General features: G+C 38.1%; 1 protein-coding gene across 13 annotated transcripts in view; it reads right to left on the bottom strand.

Annotated features, from left to right (window-relative positions):
• The window catches only part of FAM172A (family with sequence similarity 172 member A), a 483,877-nt gene that overhangs the window by 39,822 nt on the left and 418,627 nt on the right, over positions 1-25,428 (bottom strand). The window contains exon 12 of one of the 13 annotated variants that reach the window (XM_050794317.1): positions 24,483-25,208. The exons of the other annotated variants lie outside the window; for them this stretch is intronic. Coding sequence (XP_050650274.1) covers positions 25,192-25,208 — 17 coding nt within the window. The 3' untranslated portion in view covers positions 24,483-25,191. Of the gene's footprint in view, positions 1-24,482; positions 25,209-25,428 lie in introns of those variants that run through there. 13 annotated transcript variants of the gene reach the window in all.

Below are 25,428 nucleotides of genomic sequence, written 5' to 3'. Positions count from 1 at the left end.
AAGAGCTTGTTTCTTTAGTTAATATTATCATTTGCATATACATGACCATGTAAATATATAAACCAGAAGCTGGCTTGAACCAATGTATAGGACCTTCACAGTTATAATATGCCAGTAGTGGAAAACTTTATGCTGTCCTTAGTATCCATTTTCCTCACTTTCTCACTATGGTCAGTAACTCTGTCACTAAGTATTTGAGTCCTTAATCCTTGTGTCACATTCAAATTTCCTCTCTTTAGGGCCTATAGTGGGGGCTTGTTAGTTTTTCCCCGGTTCCCAGCATCTCATTCCCCTTCCATGGCTTAGAGAAATTTCACCTTTGAAGACCAGTTAGTAATATGCAAGGGAAAGGGCAAGACATTTGGTTGGATTAGTGTGTTTTTGTCAATTTTCCTGGAGAAAACAACCTAAGTCAGTGATGTTATATTACTCTGCAGTAGAAAGACAGTATATTATTTTTAAGTAGTTAAATGAAGTGCAGTAGCAGCCACAGGACTAGGGACTAGACAGCCTCAAAGTATGAAAAAAATGGAAGGGCCACATACAACACCCTTAGCTAAAGGAGAGCCACTTTTTCTACTTCCTCACTTCCTGTCTCAGTCACTCTTCATCCCATTATCCTGTTAAATGTTTGTTGTAACACTTACTAATATACTAAATCATTTATTTGGGCATTTATTCACTAGCTTGTATTTTGGCTCATGTTTATTGTCCCTCTCCTCTGACTAAAATGTAAACTCCTTTAGGGCAGGAACTTTGCTATGTCTGCACTGTGTCTCCTCCCAGTGCCTAGAAGGGTGCCTCACACAGAGAGGCATGCAATTAACACTTGTTGACTGACTGACTGGTAAAGTCTTGATGTAGTGGGAGCTCCACAAATATTAAACTGAATTAAAAATGAATTACAGACATTTTCTGAGATAAGTAGTTAACTTCAAATGTTATATTTTCCAGAGAAAAGAATACACTGTTATGAAAAAATTTCAAAATTATTTAAATGCTTTTTAAAAAATGTAGGTGCTAAGTTCCAAACATTAAAAATGACAAGATAATGCACATTTTGCTTCTAACCTGCTATAAGTCTGCTATTCTCAGTAACCCAATCATTTGAGTGAAATGATAATAAAAAATACGATTGTTAAAAGCTTTTGGAAATAGAGGAAACATAATTTTAACTGTGTATTTGGTTAAAAACTGAATTCAATGCCACTTTCTGGCTTCTGTATTAATAGTATTCTCATTAAAAAGAGCTATCTCTATTCCATGGAAATAATTTTAAGGATTCATGTACTATTCACACTTACTTTGGAAAAGTATGGTAAAGGGAAGAAATAAGACACTGTTCATTATCTTGATTTTTAACATATCTTCACATTTAAATAGATTTTTAAAAGAAACAAAAAAGTAACACTCCACACATGTTTCTTTTGTTTCCCCAAACAAAGATAGACTAACACTACCCACAGCGCTATATGGCAGAGTTTTAAAATTTGTTCAGGATGTAGCTTAGGCCCTTGCACAATCATTTATAAGCTTTTTTTTTTTTTTTTAAACTTAATTTTGGAGGACCCTTGTTTTTCAATTAGGAGTTACCAGGGCTATTCATTTGTTAGCTGGAGCTTGTTAAGGTCAGGAACCACCCATGTCTTTTTCATTTCTCCATGCTGTCCTCACTCCCCACCAGGGGTTAGTTGCCTAGCATGCGTCATGCCTCAGTAAGTGTGAACTGCGGATATGGAAGATGAGCCTCTGTAAAAAGTGCGACTTCCATATGTCAGAGAGAAGACTGAAAATTGTATATGGGAGTAAGTTAACACTCTCCAGTATCTGTAGATCTGAGATAAGATGGATGGAATATCAATACCATAAAGACGATGGCCTCTCTCAGGCCACAGATAATAGTACCAAACTCCCAACTAGTTTGCAGTAGCAAACTGCTTCCTTTTGATTTTGTTAGGCATCTGCAATTATTCTCAGAAAATCTGCACAGGAAGTGGGAAAACTGGGATGCAGTTACTGTTGGTAAGATAGACGGATTAGGCTACTGGCCTAATGCTAGTAAGCAAGGTGGATAGTAAGTTCCCTTAAACCTTCCTGTCTTTCTTCTAGACCTATCATATTTGATCTTTCATGACATGTCCTATACTTTGTCAGCAATCAACAGCAAATATGTTAGAAAAATGGTTATGATAATTACATCCCAATATAGAAATGTTAAAAAAAAATCAGTAACTTGTGGTCTAAGTACAACGCTGTCCTGAAGAATACAGGTTATGCCATAACCTTATATGAACTTGGTTAATTTTAGTCCAAACATTTCCTGAGTGCCTTGTATATGCCAGACACTGTTAGGCAATGGGCATATAAAGTAAAACAAGACATAAGTGTCATCCTTGAGGAGATTACAGTACTAATTTCCCTTGGAAGAATCCAAGACTCACCTACCCTATTCCAAATTGCACTTTATGATAAGTGGCATTAAAATAAAATTTCAGTGTGTTATATGAGAAGTCATTGTTAGATAAATTCTGCCTACAATGAAAATGACATTTTATTACAAACTTTGATTCAATCCCCAGGCTGTATTTCTACAACACAGTACCCTCGGCACAGTAAACTAATATAGAAACCTTTCAGCTAAAAACAATAGTAACCAAATTTGCTATGGAATATGCATTGTTATCTTTAAAATAATGCTTCCTATTTTTGATACTTTTTTGGTAAATGAATGGCTATTATTTACCAATATTATTATTTAATAAACATTAAATAAATGTTATTTAATGTTTCTAGCAGAATAAGACCAACAGCTTGTCTGAGATCTCTCTGAGTCAAAACACAAGACATGGTCAACTTAAGACTCTCATTAGAGGACTCACCCTTGAATTCTTGAACACTCAGCTCCTGCCAAAAATGTGGTTAAGACAATAATATTTCAGAGATAAGTTTAAGGTACATTTAAAGGGTCAATTTTCTAGTTTTTTCCATCTTTGGTCACAGTAAAGTTATGGTAAATTATAATAAAAATCAATGTGGCCTCCCATATGAGTCATGATTTAATGTTACATTACAGTTTTTTACCGATCATTGATACAAAAAATGGGCAGAAGATATCGCCATTGTTAGTCTATGTGTCTTTGACAAGTATCTGTGTGATTTCATTTCATTTCATTTTCATTTCAATCATCATTCTTTCTATGAGCTGAAGATTATGGTAGTTAACAAAAACAATGTGGTCACTGCCTTCAAAAAGTTTATATTCTAATGGGGAAACTAGAAACTAAATAAATCATTTCACAAATAATTGTTTATAAGGAAATAATATGTGATGACTTCTTTGGTATTTATTGTAAGAAAAGTATCTTTTCAGATGAGCTTATATGTTTTTGCTTTTCAAGTGAGAAAGATATTGTCAGCCATTTATTTCCTTTTTTGCCTTGAGTGTAAGGAAGCTCAAAGATAAATTTTATGCTAAATTAATGTAATTGTCACATCATAGGCTGATGGCCAATTATCTTTATTTTTAAACAGTTTCTGGCCCTATAAAAATCTTTATTTTAACTATGATGTCTTACATGTCTTGTTTCCTGCAGGGTGACCAAAGGAAGCAAAGAGGGATAGGGTATGGTTGGGAGGTCGGGGTAGGGGGTGGGGACAACTAAGATATACAGCATAAAAAACAATTATATGTCTTCTTGAAGTTTTATTTCAAAGTTTCATTTGAAAACCAGAATTGTTCTATATATTCACTGTTGTATAAAACAGTACATAATTTTTACGAAGTTCCAAGTTGGAGTTCTCTAGAAAACCTGTGATGCTATATAAAAATGAGATTTTAACTACCTTTAGCCCCATGACAGAAACAAGGGACTGAGTACAATTTCATGGAAGTATCATAAAACATGTTATATTAAAAAAAATCAGAATTTCATAATCTTTTGAAACTCTGCAGTACTTTAATGGTACTTCTAATAGTGCCTAACACTTGGAAGGAGTCCACAGTTTGGCTCTTATAAAGTGGTTTTTGACAGCAAATGTGCAGGAACCAGAATCTATCCTTAAACTTGAATCTGAGCCACTTAGACATCATGATGTTGCCCAAATGTGAAGTGGTTTCCATTGGCAATACCATAATACAGTGTCTTCTCACTGCAGCCTGAAACTGAGTTTGGGAGATGTTTAGCTACCAAAAGAAGCAGACATTATCTAAGTCTTGATCAGACAGAAAAAAATTTGAAAACGACTTTCTGGCATTCATTCAGTGGAAAATGAAGAAGCAAAGAAGCCAAATAAAGTTAACAGCTCTAAAGAGAGGCTGGAAATTGTGGTGCTCTAAAGTCTTCATCATCACCACCAATGCTCACTGAGGCCAATAAACATTTACTGAGTTCTCACCATGTGCAAGACACAATAACAAGGGCTTCAGTTATAATGGTCTTGAAGGTCAAGGATGCTCATTCTATACAAAAGAGGCTTTTTTCTCTAAATACATTATAAACATGTCTATCCACTCATTTGTTAACTTATATTCGTGCTTCCGCATTACTAAACTACCCCACTCTTCTTTCACAACACACCTCAAGTTCCACTTTGTCGCCCTGTAATTCCTTGTACCTGGCACAGTGTTTTGAAGGTAGCAGTTATTCAATAATATGTATGGACAGAATGAATGAATTGTAAGGGTCTTACAATCTAAATGGGAGATAGAATAGAGTTTTTTTTTTTTTTTTTTAAAAAAATCTTAACTTCTTTATACAGTTTCTATCTAGCATATAACAGGAATTTAACAAGTTAATAGTGTACAAATAATTTCATAGAAAACATTTATTGAATACTCACTATGCTTTAGGTGCATTATTACATTGAATTCTCACAATATGTAAGTGCTATTATTGCTGTCATTTAGAGATGATATAGCTAAAGTTTACCAGAGTTAAGTATAATAACTTGCTTAGTTACCTAGATGGTAACTTGTGGAGGCAGCACTTGAACCTAGGCAGTTTGACTGTAGCTTAGACTCTTCATCATCATACTGCACGTATAGGTAATAAGTCCTCTAACTTTAGAAGAAGAAGTGATTACCGAGGACTGGGTAGTGGGGACGTCTTTATGGAGAAAGTAGAACTTATGGTAGGTTTTTAAAGAAGACCAGAGATAGGCCGGGCGCGGTGGCTCAAGCCTGTAATCCCAGCACTTTGGGAGGCCGAGATGGGCGGATCACGAGGTCAGGAGATCGAGACCATCCTGGCTAACACGGTGAAACCCCGTCTCTACTAAAAAATACAAAAAACTAGCCGGGCGAGGTGGCGGGCGCCTGTAGTCCCAGCTACTCGGGAGGCTGAGGCAGGAGAATGGTGTAAACCTGGGAGGCGGAGCTTGCAGTGAGCTGAGATCCGGCCACTGCACCCCAGCCTGGGCGGCAGAGCGAGACTCCCTCTCAAAAAAAAAAAAAAAAGAAAAAAAAAAAAAAAAAAGACCAGAGATAAGTAAGGGGCAAGAAGGTAATTTAACAAAGAAGGAGTAGAAATGCTTACAATTATTTGGAGAACAGAGTTAAACTTCTTTGGATAGAATGAAAGTTTGTGCAGGATAGTAGTAGAAAACCTAATTAGAGATTTAGCAGGAACAAGAGTGTGATGGACACAGAAGTTTGGATTTCATTCTTTAGGTGAAGGGGAGCAAAGGAAGTATTTTATATAGAGAAAGAGGTACAAAAAGCTGCGTTTTAGGAAGATGTACAGGATTTAATAGCAAGTGAGGCATTACAGACAGGGATACCAGTCAGGTGAAGAGGAAGAGACTAGACTAAGATGGTGGTACTGGGAATGAAGAAGAAATCACAGGTAAGAGAGAAAGAACAAACCAATAAAACATGACGACTGCCTTGATGTTGGAAAGAGATTAGTCAGAGTCTGCCCTGCCTGGGGAGTACTGATAACGTCACTGTCAGAAGTGGAAATGTTCTAGAGGGAGAGCTGGGTTTTGGAAGATTATTAAGCCCATAATTTAAAACAGTTGATTACTATAGGGTTAAGGCACTTAATAACTAAATAACTTAACACATGTTTGGACACTGATGATGAGCCAATTCACTAGGTGACAGAATGGTGAATGGGAAAGACATGGTCCCTGTTTTCACAGGCCTCAAGAGTTGTGTGAGAAGAAAGGCATTGCATAAGTAGTAAGATGACATGATGAGCTTTATGCTGGTGGAAATATAGAGTATTATGGGAGCACATGCTAGGAGCATATACAGAGTGTAGTCTGGGACTTCCTCAAGGAAGTAACATTTAAGCAATGGGTCATGTTAATGGTTTGGTGCCCCAAACCAGGGACAGTAATTTGTTTAGGGCAGATTATATATAAGAAGTATGAATCATAGTACCTGCTCACCAATCACTCCTTTTAGTGAAGCTACTTTGCTTATAGACCTGTTTTAGGGACAGCAGTAAGGGGTCATCTTTTGTTTCACACAACCCTACACCTCCTATCCACAGCTGTTGAAACCAGGAAGGGACACAAAACTAAGTACAGCCTATTCAGAGGGTCATCACCTATCAGGCGTGTCCAATCTTTTGGCTTCCCTGTGCTACACTGGAAGAAGAAAAATTGTCTTGGGCCACACATAAAATACACTAACACTAATGATAACTGAAGAGCTAAAAAAAAAAAAAAAAAAAAAAAAAAAAAATTGCAAAAAAGTCTCATAATGTTTTTAAAAAGTTTATGAATTTGTGTTGGACCACGTTCAAAGCCATCCTGGGCTGCAGGTTGGACAAGCTTGCTCTAGAGGAAAAAGATGAGAAAAAATAATTTTCTTAAAAATTTGAATGTATGATACCAAGAGACCGGTGGATGGTTGTGGCTGAAAAGTCAGGAAGTCAAGTCAGACTAGAGGGACCTGAAGGCCATGCATTTGCTAAAGTACTGAGTAGGCAGAAAGAGTAAGTAAGGGGAAGAAGCTGCTCAGCAGGTAACTAAAACAAAGAATCAAAGAGATAAACAGAGACCACTCTAGAGAAATACCATGTGTCTCATGAGAGCTAAGTGGCAAGAGTAGTTGTTTTGTAGAGCAATATTAATTTTCAATGACTTGCTAATCACAAGATGACGAGTACTCTCACAATACCCCATACCAGATTCATTTCACATTAGAGCAACATTATGAAGTCTAACTGACTTATGTTAAGATTTCAGCATGAAATCTAGTTCTTACATATTTTCTGTAAGATTCCTCTTTAGGAAACAAACTATAAATTCACTCCAAGTATTAGGGGTTGGGTTAGCTGGGTAGGTCTCTGTTCCTTGTAGACAAAAGGGTTCCATGAAAACAGGTTATCCGGTATTGGATAAAAGTAAACTAAAAAGGAGATACTGTATTGAGTTCAGCTACCAGGGTAAATAAATTATTACATATAAAAACAAATCTGCTTGCTACTTTTAAATGTCTTTAATTGTCATAATTATAGCATGCCTATCTCAACACAGATGCGTTAAGATATATTCTTAGGAAAATTGCCACAACTGTTGATACTTAAACTTAAATGTTATGTTTGTATGCTATACACCATACACATATACATAAAATATATTTATACACACCTACACACCTAACTGTCTTTAGTAAGACATCAGTTAACCAATGTACAAAAAGAATTATATGTTTTTCTCACAACTTTTCATGTGTGCCAGGAGTACCGACAGGACAACCCCCATTACAATTACTGTCCCTCCTTCTCTCCAACTCTGTAGTGATGATCACTGGGTAGATGGTAGACGGTGTTAAGCAAGGCTGCTCTTTTGTAACTCCATCTTTTGAGTTTTACTCCATTGTCTTAGACCAGTTTGTGTTGCTATGACAAAATACCTGAGACTGAGTAATTTGAAAAGAACAGAAATTATTTCTCACAGTTCTGAAAGCTGGGAAGTCCAAAATTAAGGTGCTGGCAGGTTTGCTTATCTGACGAGGGCTGTGTCCTCCAGAGGGGAGGAACTCTTGTGTCCTCATGTGGCACAAAGCAGACAAGAGGGACTAACTCCCTCCATCAAGCCCTTTTATAAAGAGAACCTAATTGCATTGACTGGGACCCACCCTCATGACTCAATCACCCCACAAAATCCGCACCTCTCAATACTGTTACACTGGCAACACCTAAATTTTGGAGGAGACATATTCAAATCACAGCACCAACTCTCTTATTCTGTCAGCCAATCCCTTCTGTTTTCTTCCAGTCCCTCTCCTGGTTGAAACCAAACTATATAAACTGCAGTCAATCAAGTGATAAGACAATTTGCTTACCTGTGCCAAACTGCTTTACAGTTACTTGTAATTGTAACTAACTTACACAAGATGACGAGTACCCTCACAATACCCCATACCAGATTCATTTCACATTACAGCAACATTATAAAGTCTAATTGGCTTATGTTAAGATTTTAGCATGAAATCTAGTTCTTACATATTTTCTGTAAGATTCTTCTTTAAGTTACAAACAAACTTTTCTCTACAGTTATTATTTGAGACTAAAGGTAAGGTAGGTGAGCTTTAGCATTCCCCTTCCCCTGAAGGAAAGCTAAAAGTTTCCTCCTGTATTTTTCTTTTCCATTTGGGCTAAACTTGGTAAATTATTTCAGCCTAGGAGGAGTGGAGTAGGTAAATTAGGAGGAAATGAGGAAAGAGGCTATTTCAACTGATCAGGTGAGATAGATGGGTAGGCTGAATATACACCCATCTCCCCCTTGCTCCACATGGAATATAAAAAAAGGCTATTGGGGGGGCGGACCAAGATGGCCGAATAGGAACAGCTCTAGTCTCTATCTAGCTCCCAGCGCCAGCGACACAGAAGACAGGTGATTTCTGCATTTTCAACTGAGGTACTGGGTTCATCTCACTGGGGAGTGCCGGACAATCTGTGCTGGTCAGCTGTTGCAGCCCGACCAGCGAGAGCTGAAGCAGGGTGAGGCATTGCCTCACCTGGGAACTGCAAGGGGGAAGGGAATCCCTTTTCCTAGCCAGGGGAACTGAGACACACAACACCTGGAAAATCGGGTAACTCCCACCCCAATACTGCGCTTTAAGCAAACAGGCACACCAGGAAATTATATCCCACACCTGGCCGGGAGGGTCCCACGCCCATGGAGCCTCCCTCATTGCTAGCACAGCAGTCTGTGATCTAACTGCAAGGCAGCAGCGAGGCTGGGGGAGGGGCACCTGCCATTGCTGAGGCTTAAGTAGGTAAACAAAGCCCTGGGAAGATTGAAGTGGGTGGAGCTCACAGCAGCTCAAGGAGGCCTGCCAGTCTCTGTAGACTCCACCTCTGGGGACAGGGCACAGCTAAACAACAACAACAACAACAAAAGCAGCAGAAACCTCTGCAGATGCAAGTGACTCTGTCTGACAGCTTTGAAGAGAGCAGTGGATCTCCCAACACGGAGGTTGAGATCTGAGAATGGACAGACTGCCTGCTCAAGTGGGTCCTTGACCCCTGAGTAGCCTAACTGGGAGACATCCTCCACTAGGGGCAGACTGACACCCCACACCTCACACGGTGGAGTACACCCCTGAGAGGAAGCTTCCAAAGCAAGAATCAGACAGGTACACTCGCTGTTCAGCAGTATTCTATCTTCTGCAGCCTCTGCTGCTGACACCCAGGCAAACAGGGTCTGGAGTGGACCTCAAGCAATCTCTAACAGACCTACAGCTGAGGGTCCTAACTGTTAGAAGGAAAACTAACAAACAGGAAAGACACCCACACCAAAACCCCATCAGTACGTCACCATCATCAAAGACCAGAGGCAGATAAAACCACAAAGATGGGGAAAAAAGCAGAGCAGAAAAGCTGGAAATTCAAAAAATAAGAGCGCATCTCCCCCTCCAAAGGAACGCAGCTCATCGCCAGCAACGGATCAAAGCTGGACGGAGAATGACTTTGACGAGATGAGAGAAGAAGGCTTCAGTCCATCAAACTTCTCAGAGCTAAAGGAGGAATTATGTAACCAGTGCAAAGAAACTAAAAATCTTGAAAAAAAAGTGGAAGAATTGATAACCAGAATAATTAATGCAGAGAAGGCCATAAACGAATGAATAGAGATAAAAACCATGACACGAGAAATACGTGACAAATGCACAAGCTTCAGTAACCGACTCGATCAACTGGAAGAAAGAGTATCAGCGATTGAAGATCAAATGAATGAAATGAAGTGAGAAGAGAAATCTAAGAAAAAAGAAGAAAAAGAAAAGAACAAAGCCTGCAAGAACTATGGGATTATGTAAAAAGACCAAATCTACGTCTGATTGGGGTGCCTGAAAGTGAAGGGGAAAACGGAACCAAGTTGGAAAACACTCTTCAGGATATCATCCAGGAGAACTTCCCCAACCTAGTAGGGCAGGCCAACATTCAAATTCAGGAAATACAGAGAACGCCACAAAGATACTCCTCGAGAAGAGCAACTCCAAGACACATAATTGCCAGATTCACCAAAGTTGAAATGAAGGAAAAAATCTTAAGGGCAGCCAGAGAGAAAGGCCGGGTTACCCACAAAGGGAAGCCCATCAGACTAACAGCAGATCTCTCGGCAGAAACTCTACAAGCCAGAAGAGAGTGGGGGCCAGTATTCAACATTCTTAAAGAAAAGAATTTTAAACCCAGAATTTCATATCCAGCCAAACTAAGTTTCATAAGTGAAGGAGAAATAAAATCCTTTACAGATAAGCAAATGCTTAGAGATTTTGTCACCACCAGGCCTGCTTTACAAAAGACCCTGAAGGAAGCAGTAAACATGGAAAGGAACAACCGGTACCAGCCAATGCAAAAACATGCCAAAATGTAAAGACCATCGAGGCTAGGAAGAAACTGCATCAACTAACGAGCAAAATAACCAGTTAATATCATAATGGCAGGATCAAGTTCACACATAACAATATTAACCTTAAATGTAAATGGACTAAATGCTCCAATTAAAAGACACAGACTGGCAAACTGGATAAAGAGTCAAGACCCATCAGTCTGCTGTACTCAGGAGACCCATCTCACATGCAGAGACATACATAGGCTCAAAATAAAGGGATGGAGGAAGATCTACCAAGCAAATGGAGAACAAAAGCAAGCAGGGGTTGTAATACTAGTCTCTGATAAAACACACTTTACACCATCAAAGATCAAAAGAGACAAAGAAGGCCATTACATAATGGTAAAGGGATCAATTCAACAGGAAGAGCTAACTATCCTGAATATATATGCACCCAATACAGGAGCACCCAGATTCATAAAGCAAGTCCTTAGAGACTTACAAAGAGACTTAGACTCCCATACAATAATAATGGGAGACTTCAACACCCCACTGTCAACATTAGACAGATCAACGAGACAGAAAGTTAACAAGGATATCCAGGAATTGAACTCATCTCTGCAGCAAGCAGACCTAATAGACATCTACAGAACTCTCCACTCCAAATCAACAGAATATACATTCTTCTCATCACCACATCGCACTTATTCCAAAATTGACCACATAATTGGAAGTAAAGCACTCCTCAGCAAATGTACAAGAACAGAAATTATAACAAACTGTCTCTCAGACCACAGTGCAATCAAACTAGAACTCAGGACTAAGAAACTCAATCAAAACTGCTCAGCTACATGGAAACTGAATAACCTGCTCCTGAATGACTACTGGGTACACAAGGAAATGAAAGCAGAAATAAAGATGTTCTTTGAAACAAATGAGAACAAAGATACAACATACCAGAATCTCTGGGACACATTTAAAGCAGTGTGTAGAGGGAAATTTATAGCACTAAATGCCCACAAGAGAAAGCTGGAAAGATCTAAAATTGACACTCTAACATCACAATTAAAAGAACTAGAGAAGCAAGAGCAAACACATTCAAAAGCTAGCAGAAGGCAAGAAATAACTAAGATCAGAGCAGAACTGAAGGAGATAGAGACACAAAGAACCCTCCAAAATATCAATGAATCCAGGAGATGGTTTTTTGAAAAGATCAACAAAATTGATAGACCGCTAGCAAGACTAATAAAGAAGAAAAGAGAGAAGAATCATATAGACGCAATAAAAAATGATAAAGGGGATATCACCACCGACCCCATAGAAATACAAACTACCATCAGAGAATACTATAAACACCTCTACACAAATAAACTAGAAAATCTAGAAGAAATGGATAATTTCCTGGACACTTACACTCTTCCAAGACTAAACCAGGAAGAAGTTGGATCCCTAAATAGACCAATAGCAGGCTCTGAAATTGAGGCAATAATTAATAGCCTACCAACCACTAAAAGTCCAGGACCAGATGGATTCACAGCTGAATTCTACCAGAGATACAAGAAGGAGCTGGTACCATTCCTTCTGAAACTATTACAATCAATAGAAAAAGAGGGAATCCTCCCTAACTCATTTTATGAGGCCAACATCATCCTGATACCAAAGCCTGGCAGAGACACAACAAAAAAAGAGAATTTTAGACCAATATCCCTGATGAACATCGATGCAAAAATCCTCAATAAAATACTGGCAAACCGGATCCAGCAGCACATCAAAAAGCTTATCCACCATGATCAAGTGGGCTTCATCCCTGGGATGCAAGGCTGGTTCAACATGCGCAAATCAATAAATGTAATCCAGCATATAAACAGAACCAAAGACAAAAACCACATGATTATCTCAATAGATGCAGAAAAGGCCTTTGACAAAATTCAACAGCCCTTCATGCTAAAAACGCTCAATAAGTTCGGTATTGATGGAACGTATCTCAAAATCATAAGAGCTATTTATGACAAACCCACAGCCAGTATCATATTGAATGGGCAAAAACTGGAAAAATTCCCTTTGAAAACTGGCATAAGACAGGGATGCCCTCTCTCACCACTCCTATTCAACATAGTGTTGGAAGTTCTGGCTAGGGCAATCAGGCAAGAGAAAGAAATCAAGGGTATTCAGTTAGGAAAAGAAGAAGCCAAATTGTCCCTGTTTGCAGATGACATGATTGTATATTTAGAAAACCCCATTGTCTCAGCCCAAAATCTCCTTAAGCTGATAAGAAACTTCAGCAAAGTCTCAGGATGCAAAATTAATGTGCAAAAATCACAAGCATTCTTATACACCGTAACAGACAAACAGAGAGCCAAATCATGAATGAATTTCCATTCACAATTGCTTCAAAGAGAATAAAATACCTAGGAATCCAACTTATAAGGGATGTAAAGGACCTCTTCAAGGAGAACTACAAACCACTGCTCAGTGAAATAAAAGAGGACATAAACAAATGGAAGAACACACCATGCTCATGGATAGGAAGAATCAATATAGTGAAAATGGCCATACTGCCCAAGGTAATTTATAGATTCAATGCCATCCCCATCAAGCTACCAATGAGTTTCTTCACAGAATTGGAAAAAACTGCTTTAAAGTTCATATGGAACCAAAAAAGAGCCCGCATCTCCAAGACAATCCTAAGTCAAAAGAACAAAGCTGGAGGCATCACACTACCTGACTTCAAACTCTACTACAAGGCTACAGTAACCGAAACAGCATGGTACTGGTACCAAAACAGAGATATAGACCAATGGAACAGAACAGAGTCCTCAGAAATAATACCACACATCTACAGCCATCTGACCTTTGACAAACCTGAGAAAAACAAGAAATGGGGAAAGGATTCCCTATTTAATAAATGGTGCTGGGATAATTGGCTAGCCACAAGTAGAAAGCTGAAACTGGATCCTTTCCTTACTCCTTATACGGAAATTAATTCAAGATGGATTAGAGACTTAAATGTTAGACCTAATACCATAAAAATCCTAGAAGAAAAGCTAGGTAATACCATTCAGGACATAGGCATGGGCAAGGACTTCATGTCTAAAACACCAAAAGCAACGGCAACAAAAGCCAAAATTGACAAATGGGATCTAATTAAACTAAAGAGCTTCTGCACAGCAAAAGACACTACCATCAGAGTGAACAGGCAACCTACAGAATGGGAGAAAATTTTTGCAGTCTACTCATCTGACAAAGGGCTAATATCCAGAACCTACAAAGAACTCAAACAAATTTACAAGAAAAAAATGAAGAACCCCATCAAAAAGTGGGCAAAGGATATGAACAGACATTTCTCAAAAGAGGACATTCGTACAGCCAACAGACACATGAAAAAATGCTCATCATCACTGGCCATCAGAGAAATGCAAATCAAAACCACAATGAGATACCATCTCACACCAGTTAGAATGGCGATCATTAAAAAGTCAGGAAACTACAGGTGCTGGAGAGGATGTGGAGAAATAGGAACACTTTTACACTGTTGGTGGGATTGTAAACTAGTTCAACCATTATGGAAAACAGTATGGTGATTCTTCAAGGATCTAGAACTAGAAATACCATTTGACCCAGCCATCCCATTACTGGGTATATACCCAAAGGACTATAAATCATGCTGCTTTAAAGACACATGCACATGTATGTTTATTGCGGCACTATTCACAATAGCAAAGACTTGGAATCAACCCAAATGTCCATCAGTGACAGACTGGATTAAGAAAATGTGGCACATATACACCATGGAATACTATGCAGCCATCAAAAAGGATGAGTTTGTGTCCTTTGTAGGGACATGGATGCAGCTGGAAACCATCATTCTCAGCAAACTATCGCAAGAACAGAAAACCAAACATTGCATGTCCTCACTCATAGGTGGGAACTGAACAATGAGATCGCTTGGACTCGGGAAGGGGAACATCACACACTGGGGCCTATCACGGGGAGGGGAGAGGGATTGCATTGGGAGTTATACCTAATGTAAATGACGAGTTGATGGGTGCTGACGAGTTGATGGTGCAGCACACCAACACGGCACAAGTATAGATATGTAACCAACCTGCACATTATGCACATGTACCCTAGAACTTAAAGTATTTAAAAAAAAAAAAAAAAAAAGGCTATTGGATAGACTGCCCAGGGAAAGAGTTGTCTAAGGGCATGCATTACGATGGAATGGGATTGGCCCCGTTTCACATCTCAGCTGGGCTTCGGTGGTGAGAGGCACAGCAGACAGCAAAAGAAGGAAGATCATCCTGTTCAGGTCTTGGTGATAATTAGCTAAATGTAATTTCCATATAGTTAATTACAATTACAAGTATACTCTAAATAAATACTGCATTGTTTCTGTAATGGAATACGAGAAGTTACAATGAAATATTATACCTTTTTGGCCAAGTGAAAGAAATTTGTTTCTAAATATAATTTCTTCAACAGTTCTTTATTTTTAGAAAGAAATAAATATAGTATTTTATAATACTAAGTGCATAATTTAACTCATTTAGTTTTATTATAAGAGGAAAGCTTTCCAAAGGGTTCGTGTATCAATAGTGTTCTGATAGTAAGGTAGGCCTCATAAAACATACTCCATTGGTTCTAACATACTTTATTTTTGTTTTTATATTTTTTTAGCAGTAGGGTCTTGCTCTGTCACCCAGGCTGTGGGGGGTTGGGGGGCAGTGGTACAATCATAGCTCACTGCAGCCTCAAACTCCTAGGATCAAGGGATCCTCCTGCCTCAGCTTCCCAAGTAGCTAGGACTACAGGTGTGTGCCACCATGCCTGGCTAAGTTTTTTAAATTTTTTGTAGAGACAGGTTCTCATTATGTTGGCCAGGCTGGTCTCAAACTCCTGGCCTCAAGCAATCCTCCTGTCTTGGCCCTCCAAAATGCTGAGATTATAGGCATATATTTTTTAAGCATGTTAGAGGCCATCACACCTGGGCTATAACTTTTAAAAAATAATATGGCTTCATCCTGGCTAATACGGTGAAACCCCGTCTCTACTAAAAACACAGAAAATTAGCCGGGCGTGATGGTGGGCGCCTGTAGTCCCAGCTACTTGGGAGGCTGAGGCAGGAGAATGACATGAACCTGGGAGGCGGATCATGCAGTGAGCCGAGATCGCGCCACTGCACTCCAGCCTGGGCGACAGAGGGAGACTCTGTCTCAAAAAAAAAAAAAAAAAAAGCTTATAATGTGACAATAAATATACATAATATGAATTATACAAATAAATAAAAGTTGCACAAATAGGTATATTAGCTCTACACTTATGACAGATATTATAAGACCTTAACAGTAAAAGCAGACTGAAGTCATCATATCATTTTGGAATTTATTAATGCATTTCCTTTTTCCCTTTTTGTGAAAGTGTCTCTCTGTCACCCAGGCTGGAGTGCAATGGCACAATCTCAGCTTACGGCAACTTCTGCCTCCCAGGCTCAAATCATCCTCCTGTCTCAGCCTCCCAGGTAGCTGGGACTATAGGCATGCACTAACATGCCTGGCTAATTTTTGTATTTTTTGTAGAGACAGAGTTTTGCCATGTTGCCCAGGCTGGTATTGAATTCCTGGGCTCAAGTAACCTGCCTGTCTTGGCCTCCCAAAGTTCTGGGATTACAGGCATGAGCCGCTGTGCCTGGCCTTCAATGCATTTCTGTTTCATATGTACATTCAATAATTTACCTTATACCTAGAGAACTGACATGATGTTCTAAAAAATAAATGAAATCACAATTTACTTCTTTTAATAGTGAAGTTAATAATGAGTCTGTGTTAAATGATTTTACTTATAAGAAAACCAACTGAGTCACAGATAAGAGATTTTGTAGCTTATATAACTATTCCCACATAGTGCCTAGAAGCTGCTACACACACCTTAAACAGCATTTTACATCTACCTTAATTGATAGGATTTGTCACTAAGAGAGTACCCAGGGTTTGCAACAAACTTGGACAGCAGTCAAGTTTGATAAAACTAAAGCATAATGTAAAAGAAAGAGGAGATAGACCAAAGACAGAAAACACTGATGGCAGAAACATACAGATGTCAGATCTAACATCAAGAAAACCTAAACCAATTTTTATTATTTAGAATGTGAGCTGATAAAACAAACAGGGGTCAGGTACATGGCATTCTATTACTATAGATGCATTTTCCGTGTTAGAGTTTATTTAACACAGACCACTGCAAATAAATAATGATAAGACATCATAGCGTGTCTGATAATCTGTGACAACAATTCTAACGCTGTCACTGTGGCCACTGGAGAAACCTGCACGTACTGAGCCCTGACCTACAGAGCTTTTTATCTGCATGTGTACTCTCCACAGGCCAAGCAAATAAAGGCCAAATGATAATTTACACATGAATCAACTTTCTCTGCAGCATAGGCACCAGAGACATTTCTTTTCTCTGTTACTGAGAGAAAGGCAGCCAGGTCTAAGCTTGTCTCACTAGAAATCATACAAGTGAAACAGTGATTTGCAGGAAAATGGCAGATCAGCAAAGGGAAGCTGTTCTGAATGCCTGATAAAAATGGCAGCCACAAAGGACTAGATGAATATTTAGTTTGAAAACGGGCCTGACAGTAACAATGAGTCTTTATCCTATTCAAAACAGGTAGTGTCATACAAACCGAAATGGAGATACAATCCTGATAGAAGATTACACAAGATACCAGGGTAGGTATCTTGAAAGACTTCAACCTTCATTTTAATAAACGTAGACTCATGGATCCTTTCATCTACATCTTATTCAGAGTACACACAGTTATTTCACATGAATGACATATGGAAGGTGTATTGCCCACTTTGAAAATGAGAAATGAATTGGTCAGAATGATTTTTTAATAAAGGCTTGTTCATGAAAAACTGTACACATTTTATACCATGGAACTTGTGAAGAAAAGAATATGTATTTAATATTCTCTAACCCAGACCCCTTGGTACTTAGGTCAACTTTTATAAATTAATCAAAGGATCAAAATAGTGCTATATCCTTTTTTTTTTTTTTTTTTTAATATAGGAACTTGCAGTGAACACTACTTATCCTGGTCCATTTAACAGAGAAAAGGGGATTTATTATTAAATTTGTGTTACCAGGCCATTCCAAAGGTTATTGTCGTATTGTTCTAACAAATGACAGGTACTAACCAAACCAATAAAATTAATTTTTATCCCCTTATTACCACTTCCATAGTTTTGTGCAAGTCACATTCCATCTGCCCCCTGGAATACCTACCTGCCTACTTAACAATGCATATTCCGGATTCCTTTAAGTTTGGCCCAAAGCTCACTGTTCAGGAAACCTTCCCTTAAAGCTCCAGTTTTGGTGTGGTGGATGCTGCTAACTATGTACATGGACTCTCAACACATAACAATAGACCAAAATCATAAAAACAAGTTTTATTCATGAGTTGTAAATATAAGAGATGTGGTACAATTTGTGGTCCATAATAAGGACATTTAAAATTTTTATTCCTTTGGAGTCCAGAATGAATCTGTAAATTGCAGATCACAATCTATACTTTGAGAAAATGCCAAAAATAATAAGAGTTGTAGGATTTAAGTCTTACCAGTTCTTGGTGATGAGGTGCGTACATCGAAAATTCTCACAGTGACAGGTTTCTGAATATTCCTTAATCATTCCTCTCTGCCTTTATGAGGTTTTTCTTAACACTTCCAATTGCTTCCCTCACCTTTCTTCTTACATCATCCTCCTTCAGGCTGAAACCTCCTTGTGTACCCTTTCTTCTAGATTACAGTATTAATTTCCCCACTTCTGGCTGTTTAGTAGTTGTAGAAGTCAAAATTTGCATTTTCCTTAAACCGTAAGCTCCTAATGGGTACTAATCATGCCTTCCAGTTTTACATATCTACAACCTCTTATAGTGCCTAAACTAGCTTTAAAGCTGTTCAGAGTTTTCTTGATGGATGCCCACTGTTGAAATTTCTCTCTCTTTTTTTTTTGGTTGGTGGGGGGACAGAGTCTTGCTCTGTTGCCCAGGCTGGAGTGCAGAAGTGTGATCACAGTTTACTGCAGCCTCAAACTCCTGGGTGCAAGTGATCCTCCCACCTCAGCCTCCGGAGTAGCTGGGACTACAGGCATGTGCCACCAGGCCCAGCTTGCTTATTTATTTATTTTTGTAAAGACAGGGTTTTGCTATGTTGTCCAGGCTTGTCTTGAACTCTTGGCCTCAAGCAATCCTCCTGGCATGGGGATTACAGGCATGAGATACCATTCTCAGCCTGGAAATGCTTAATAATGCATTTTTAAAAGTCAAGCCATAATTTAGCTAGTGATATTCATTAGTTTTTTGAGTCAATTTATAGGTAAATTCATATCACAGCTCTTGCACAATGAAAGGTGAATTTGACTGCCAAAAGACAAGATAATCTCAATGTTACTCTTAATGACTTTAAAGAGGTAAAGTTTGGATGTGAAGGAGGAGTAAGGAATGACTAAATTAGAATGTTCATGATGCTACACTTAATTTTATACAATCTAATCTCAATCACTAAATTTCTTTTTCTATGAATTGTTTTGGTAAGAAAAAGTAACTCTAATTTGAACAGCAATATAAAAATATTATGTTCTTAAAGAAATACTATGTTTTAAAAAAATTATTATTATATTTTGAGATAGCGTCTCAGTCTCACACAGGCTGGAGCAGTGGCCTGATCTTGGCTCACTGCAACCTCTGCCTCCTGGGTTCAAGCGATTCTCGTGCCTCAGCCTCCTGAGTGGCTGGGACTACAGGCGTGCACCACCATCCCTGGCTAGTTCTTATATTTTTTAGTAGAGTCAGGGTTTCGGCATGTTGGCCAGGCTGGTCTTGAACTGCTGGCCTCAAGCAGTCCTCCCACCTCAGCCTCCAAAAAGTGCTAGGATTATAGGCGTGAGCCACCATGCCTGGCTTGTTAAAGCTATTTAATTAGTAAGGCAAAAATGACTATGATCTAGAAAAGCAAGGCAGATGGCAGTCCACATATAGAAGAATAACAAAAGAATGGGGATAGGGCCTTGGCTGACAGTGTTTTTAAAAAGCAACATGAGGACAAAGAAATCAGAAGAAGCTTTCCAAATTACCAAAGAGGCAGACAAAGAACAAAATGCAAATTTGAGTCCACTTAATTCAGTGCATTTAAGATGGTATTTGTTTTTTTGAGTTTTAGGAACAGTGGATAGGATAAGTACATGAATTTAGAATATTCCTCTTCACTTCACTATGTATTTTATTCTTTACCACTATACTTTGATAAAAACTATTCTTATCAAAGTCTTCTCTCTTTGTCTTACCATTTCTTATCATTCATCCAGTTCCCTCCTTATTGATCATCAGACTGTGAAAGAGACAATGGACAGCTCTACCAAAGTCAATATATAATGCAGACATTGCATCTACTCAATCTACTAGGTCTGTCGATCTGCCATGGGGAAAACTGGATTGGCCTATAATTTTGTTCACAAGAGCAAGCTGATAATTACACCAAAACCTGTGATCCCCAAATGTCTGAATAATGATTTTGGAACTTTCTAAAGTACTTTCTAAAGTATCTAAAATAAGCTGATGGAACTATAACTTTAAAAGTCATCCTAATTTGCATGTTTGAAGTGAAATACCACATTTGTCCCTTCCTAATTCTAGTTGTTCTTACCACTGCTGTATTCCCCACGCCATACAAAGTGAAAATAAAAACCAGTCTGCCAAAGAAGGCAGCTTTGCGCTTTAGAGTTGTGAGTGAATGAACAAATTAACAAGCACCCACAAACAAAGTACCTTTTTAAAAGGTGATAACACTCAACAATTAAGGGTGTGGTTTCCAGACAAATGTATCATAACACCGAAATGGTAAATCTACTCTCATGGAAGTGGGAAGAACTAGTTAATATTTGGGGACATGTGTTCTTCATACCTGACTGACAAGACAAGTTATGAGAGGTACTGTTTTCAGGTTTGAATGGGGCTAACTAGAGAAACCTATTTGCAAAGGGTTACTCAGCCAAAAACAGTATAAAACAGAGTACCTACATTTGTAAGGCAGCATTAACATTGTGGATTCTTTATGTTATTAAAATTCTTTAATAGAGAATCAAGGGAAGGAGAACTTGTTTTTCAAATTACGTGTTGTTGTCATGTTGGGGCTATGGAAAACCTTTCCCCATTGCAGTGTGCAGAAGGCAAACTTCTGCATACTACAAATGAAATCTGCATTGGTCAGAAGTAGCTAATTCGGAGGGTGTACACAGCCCGTTAGTCAACGGTGACTTTTATATTCTAATCATACACACTGTTGTTAGACCCTTACATTCTAGTCCAATAACTTCTAGGTCATGTTAGAAGTTTCACATGTTGGTAAAAAAGAAATCGTAAAGTTATGCACTTGCTATTTTTTCTTTCTTACCCTGAATCTTCTCTCTGATCTCTAGACTATTTCCTTAAATAAAGGTTCTAACATAAAAAGAGAGCATGGTTAAATGCCAAAATTTTGCTCCCAATTTTCCCTCTCAAACCTGTTCTTCTCCTAGACTTCCATATCTTAGTAAATGACACCACCCAGATGTTCAAGCCAACAATCTAGGAGTCATTTTTCATCCTTCCTATCCCCTCACTTCTCATCTCTAAATGATTATGTTGGACACTTCTTCCCATCTCCAACTCCTGTCACCAAAATCCAAGTCACCATAATTGCCTGCCTAGGCTATGAGCTAGCTTCTTAACTGGTCAGCTGCTTACATGCTTGTTCCCCCACTAATCCACTTTTATTCTAAAATAGATGTGATCACTATCCAACTCAAGACCCTCAGTGGTTTCCCACTGTACTTACAAGAAATTCAAAATTTGGACTCCAAGACTCCAAGGCTCTAAGCAATGTGGCTTCTGCCTGGATCTCCTCCTTGTTCTACATGCTTCAGGCTCATTTACCTTTGTTTGTTCCTTCAACAGGAGCAGCCCCTCCTCAGTCTATCTAGAGTGATTCTATGATTTTCAAGGCTTAAGTAAATTCAGTAGCCTTTCTTGAAGGTAAAGGAAATATACTCAGCATAATTCAGGGCAACATACCATGTCTGTTATTTTCACTTAGAAATGCCTTCTATGTCATTAAGTTTAGGAAAAAAACAGCAGATTAAATTCCCACAAAATGAATATTCATTCACATAGGAACAATTAAAAGCACAATCTCATTTTTTACATGTTGTATTTAGTTATGCCTAACGAGTAATGAGACCTTACAAACATAATATTTCTTGTACATTTCTGATAATGAAAAAGTTATGAGTCTAGAAAGGGACAGATCTTCTCAAAGACTATAGTCAGTCCTCTGTTTGTGTATAAAAATGCAGTGGTGATTATACACTTTACAATGCTGAAATGTTCTAAATTACCTTCATTTACAATTGTAGTATTTAAAATAATTCTCTAATTAGTTTTTCCTGCTAGAATTTTTATAAAAGTATAAGAGGAAAGTGATTTTCTTATAATAGATTAGTCTGCTTCCTCACAGGAGCATCCGGAATGCCACTATTTCAGGACTTTCATTGTGATATACAAAATGCTGACACTGATTACGCACTTGAAAAAGATGAATTGTTTTCCTCATTAGTAAGGGAAGCATTATAAACCCTCAAAACAAGATATTTTCCATATATTTTATTCAACAGGGTACTGGTAATTTCAAACCTTCCAGAATCTTAAAGAAGCCAGAAAAGTCTAAGAAAATAAACATACACTGTCATCATTTCTGTTGCATCAATTGTTATTGAGTGATAATTGTCAATAATGATTTTACCATCCATTTTATAATCAACTAAAAAGTACAGAATATAAAGAAGCACAGTATAAAACCCAGCCTTATTTTTTTGGATATGTAAGTAAAGAATAAAGATAAAAGCCCAAAATGTAAATAAGTCATTTTAGATGATACAGTGGACTAACATAGAATTACAATATCACTTGAAAATTTGTTCTAAATGTCAAATAATAAGAGCTGAGGATTCACGTCCTTAAAAAACCCTTAGGTATATTGAAATCATTTCCAATATTTGATTAATAAAAAGTAGGATTTACAGCTCTAATTGGACATTGGAAATACTATCAGACTTCATGTTATTAAAAAAATGAAGCAAAACTTGATTTATAAAGAAAATTTTTGGACATTTAATACTTTTTTCCAGAATTTTTGAGATGACTCCTCAAATTTTCAACAAGCTCTAATACTAAAAAAGAGGACCAAAGTTTGGAAAAAATACCACTTTAATGTACTGACTCATTTTTAAGATTTTCATAATTGGTTGGTCACTGAAATAAATAAACATTAAAACTTAAAACTTTAAATGGGAGGAAAATAAAGTAGCTTGGAAAAGGATAAAGGTAGAAGACAGTGTGAAGAAAAATAGAAATGTTGCAGACATACTAAAGCTCATTCATTTCAATGGAAAGAACTGGTAAGTATGTAGGTATGCTGGTAAGTACTGTGTGAGGAGATAGTAACTTTGAGGAATGGCTGAGTGAGCTCTGCTTAAGATCAGTTTATTTAACTATTCTCTTCCAAAGGTGGGTCTAAGTTGTGTTAAGAATTAGCTCCAAATCTTAAAGAAGAATTTTATTGTACTCTTATCAATTATCAGTCTTCTAAATAACACGACATATTTACATATGAAAAGTCAAACAATCCCAAGTCTCTTCCTACATATGACTTGGGCATGACAATGTTCAATACTTTTAAAATGATGGGGACTGAGAACAATAGTAACTAAAGGGTTAACCATCTTTTGGCAGTAGTCTTAAAAAAGCAGTGATAGAAATGTTGCTGTGTGCATCACTATTATTCTTTTTTTTTTAGATGGAGTCTTGCTCTGTCACTAGACTGGAGTGCAATGGCGCCATCTCGGCTCACTGCAACCTCTGAAGCCCTGGTTCAAGCAATTCTCCTGCCTCAGCCTCCCGAGTAGCTGGGATTACAGGCACTCACCACCACACCAGCTAATTTTTATATTTTTAGTAGAGATGGGGTTTCACCATGTTGGCCAGGATGGTCTCCATCTCCAGACCTTGTGATCCACCGCCTCGGCCTCCCAAAGTGCTGGGATTACAGCCGTGAGCCACTGCGCCCGGCATGCATCACAAATATTTTAGTGCATTAAAAAATTTAAGATAATGAGATAAAGAAGAAAAAACAATTAATGATGGGCAAGGAATACTTAAAGAAAACCCACAAAATTTAGTCCAGAACTAAACTGTGCTTAAATTTGAAGAAAATAGAATTTTACAATTCTACATTTACACTTAAAACTGTGGTTTACAAATATGATTTTGGCATTAGCTTTTATTAGTCTTTTTTTTTTTTTTTTTTTTTGAGACGGAGTCTTGCTCTGTCACCCAGGCTGGAGTGCAGTGGCCGGATCTCAGCTCACTGCAAGCTCCGCCTCCCGGGTTCACGCCATTCTCCTGCCTCAGCTTCCCAAGTAGCTGGGACTACAGGCGCCCGCCACCTCGCCCGGCTAGTTTTTTGTATTTTTTAGTAGAGACGGGGTTTCACCGTGTTAGCCAGGATGGTCTCGATCTCCTGACCTCGTGATCTGCCCGTCTCGGCCTCCCAAAGTGCTGGGATTACAGGCTTGAGCCACCGCGCCCGGCCCTTTTATTAGTCTTTAATAGAAAATTATAGAAAAGCACGATCTGACTTGGCTCTTTTAATCATATCACCAGAAGTTTAATGTCTGACCATGGATGTTATCCTCAGTTTCTCGCATTTCTACTTGGTCTATTTGTAATTTTAGCTTCTGCAGAAACCAAACCAAACCAAACTTCATTTTGTTCACTAATGCCAACATACACGAAACATAGTTGTCTCTAGATAATGAAATATAACATTTTTAAAGTATCTCTTGATAAAGGAAAAGTTTCTGAAGTTAATAGAATCTCTTTTATTTTCTTCTAGTTCTATTTCCTTTTTCTACTTTACACTGTGGATTTTATAGATAGCCAACAGAATCTACATTTCAAGTGTGAGGTAATTTTAAAAGAAATAATTAGAAATAGAGAGTTTTTAAGCAGCACTGCTTACTGACACTGACAGTTTTGTTTTATGACACAGAATATAAAACCATTTACTCAAGAATCTTTGTGTTCAGCATAAAATATTTAAAATGACTCATTTTCAAGAGATCTGGTGGGAGTTCACGACAGATGTGTTCTTCCTTTCTCTCTTCTCTTTTTCTTTTTTCTTTCTCTTTCTTTTTTTTTCTCTCTCTCTTTTCTCTTCTAGCATTATTGTGTCTAATTAGCACTGATGATTTACCCATAGCAGTATGAACTTCTTGGAGGAAGGAAAGAAAAGCACACCAGCTTCTTCAGAGAAAAGAACAAACTGGCATAGGAAAGAAGAAAGACACTTCATTTAAAGAATGTATTTTGCAGCAAATGCCCACAAATAGCCCACAGAGAGTTCACTTATTTATGCATCACCATATGATTATTCTGACTGCCTTTAGTCTCAAACAGGGAAAGCCCCCCTAAAAAGCATTCTCCAGGTGTTAGTTTAGGTTTGTCATTATTTCCTATTTATAGACTCTGTCTAGTAAAAGAAG

This window comes from Macaca thibetana, chromosome 6, assembly GCF_024542745.1.
Source record: "Macaca thibetana thibetana isolate TM-01 chromosome 6, ASM2454274v1, whole genome shotgun sequence".
Classification (NCBI taxonomy): domain Eukaryota; kingdom Metazoa; phylum Chordata; class Mammalia; order Primates; family Cercopithecidae; genus Macaca; species Macaca thibetana.
Note: the sequence above shows the minus strand (reverse complement) of the source record. Positions and strands in the feature narration are given on the sequence as shown.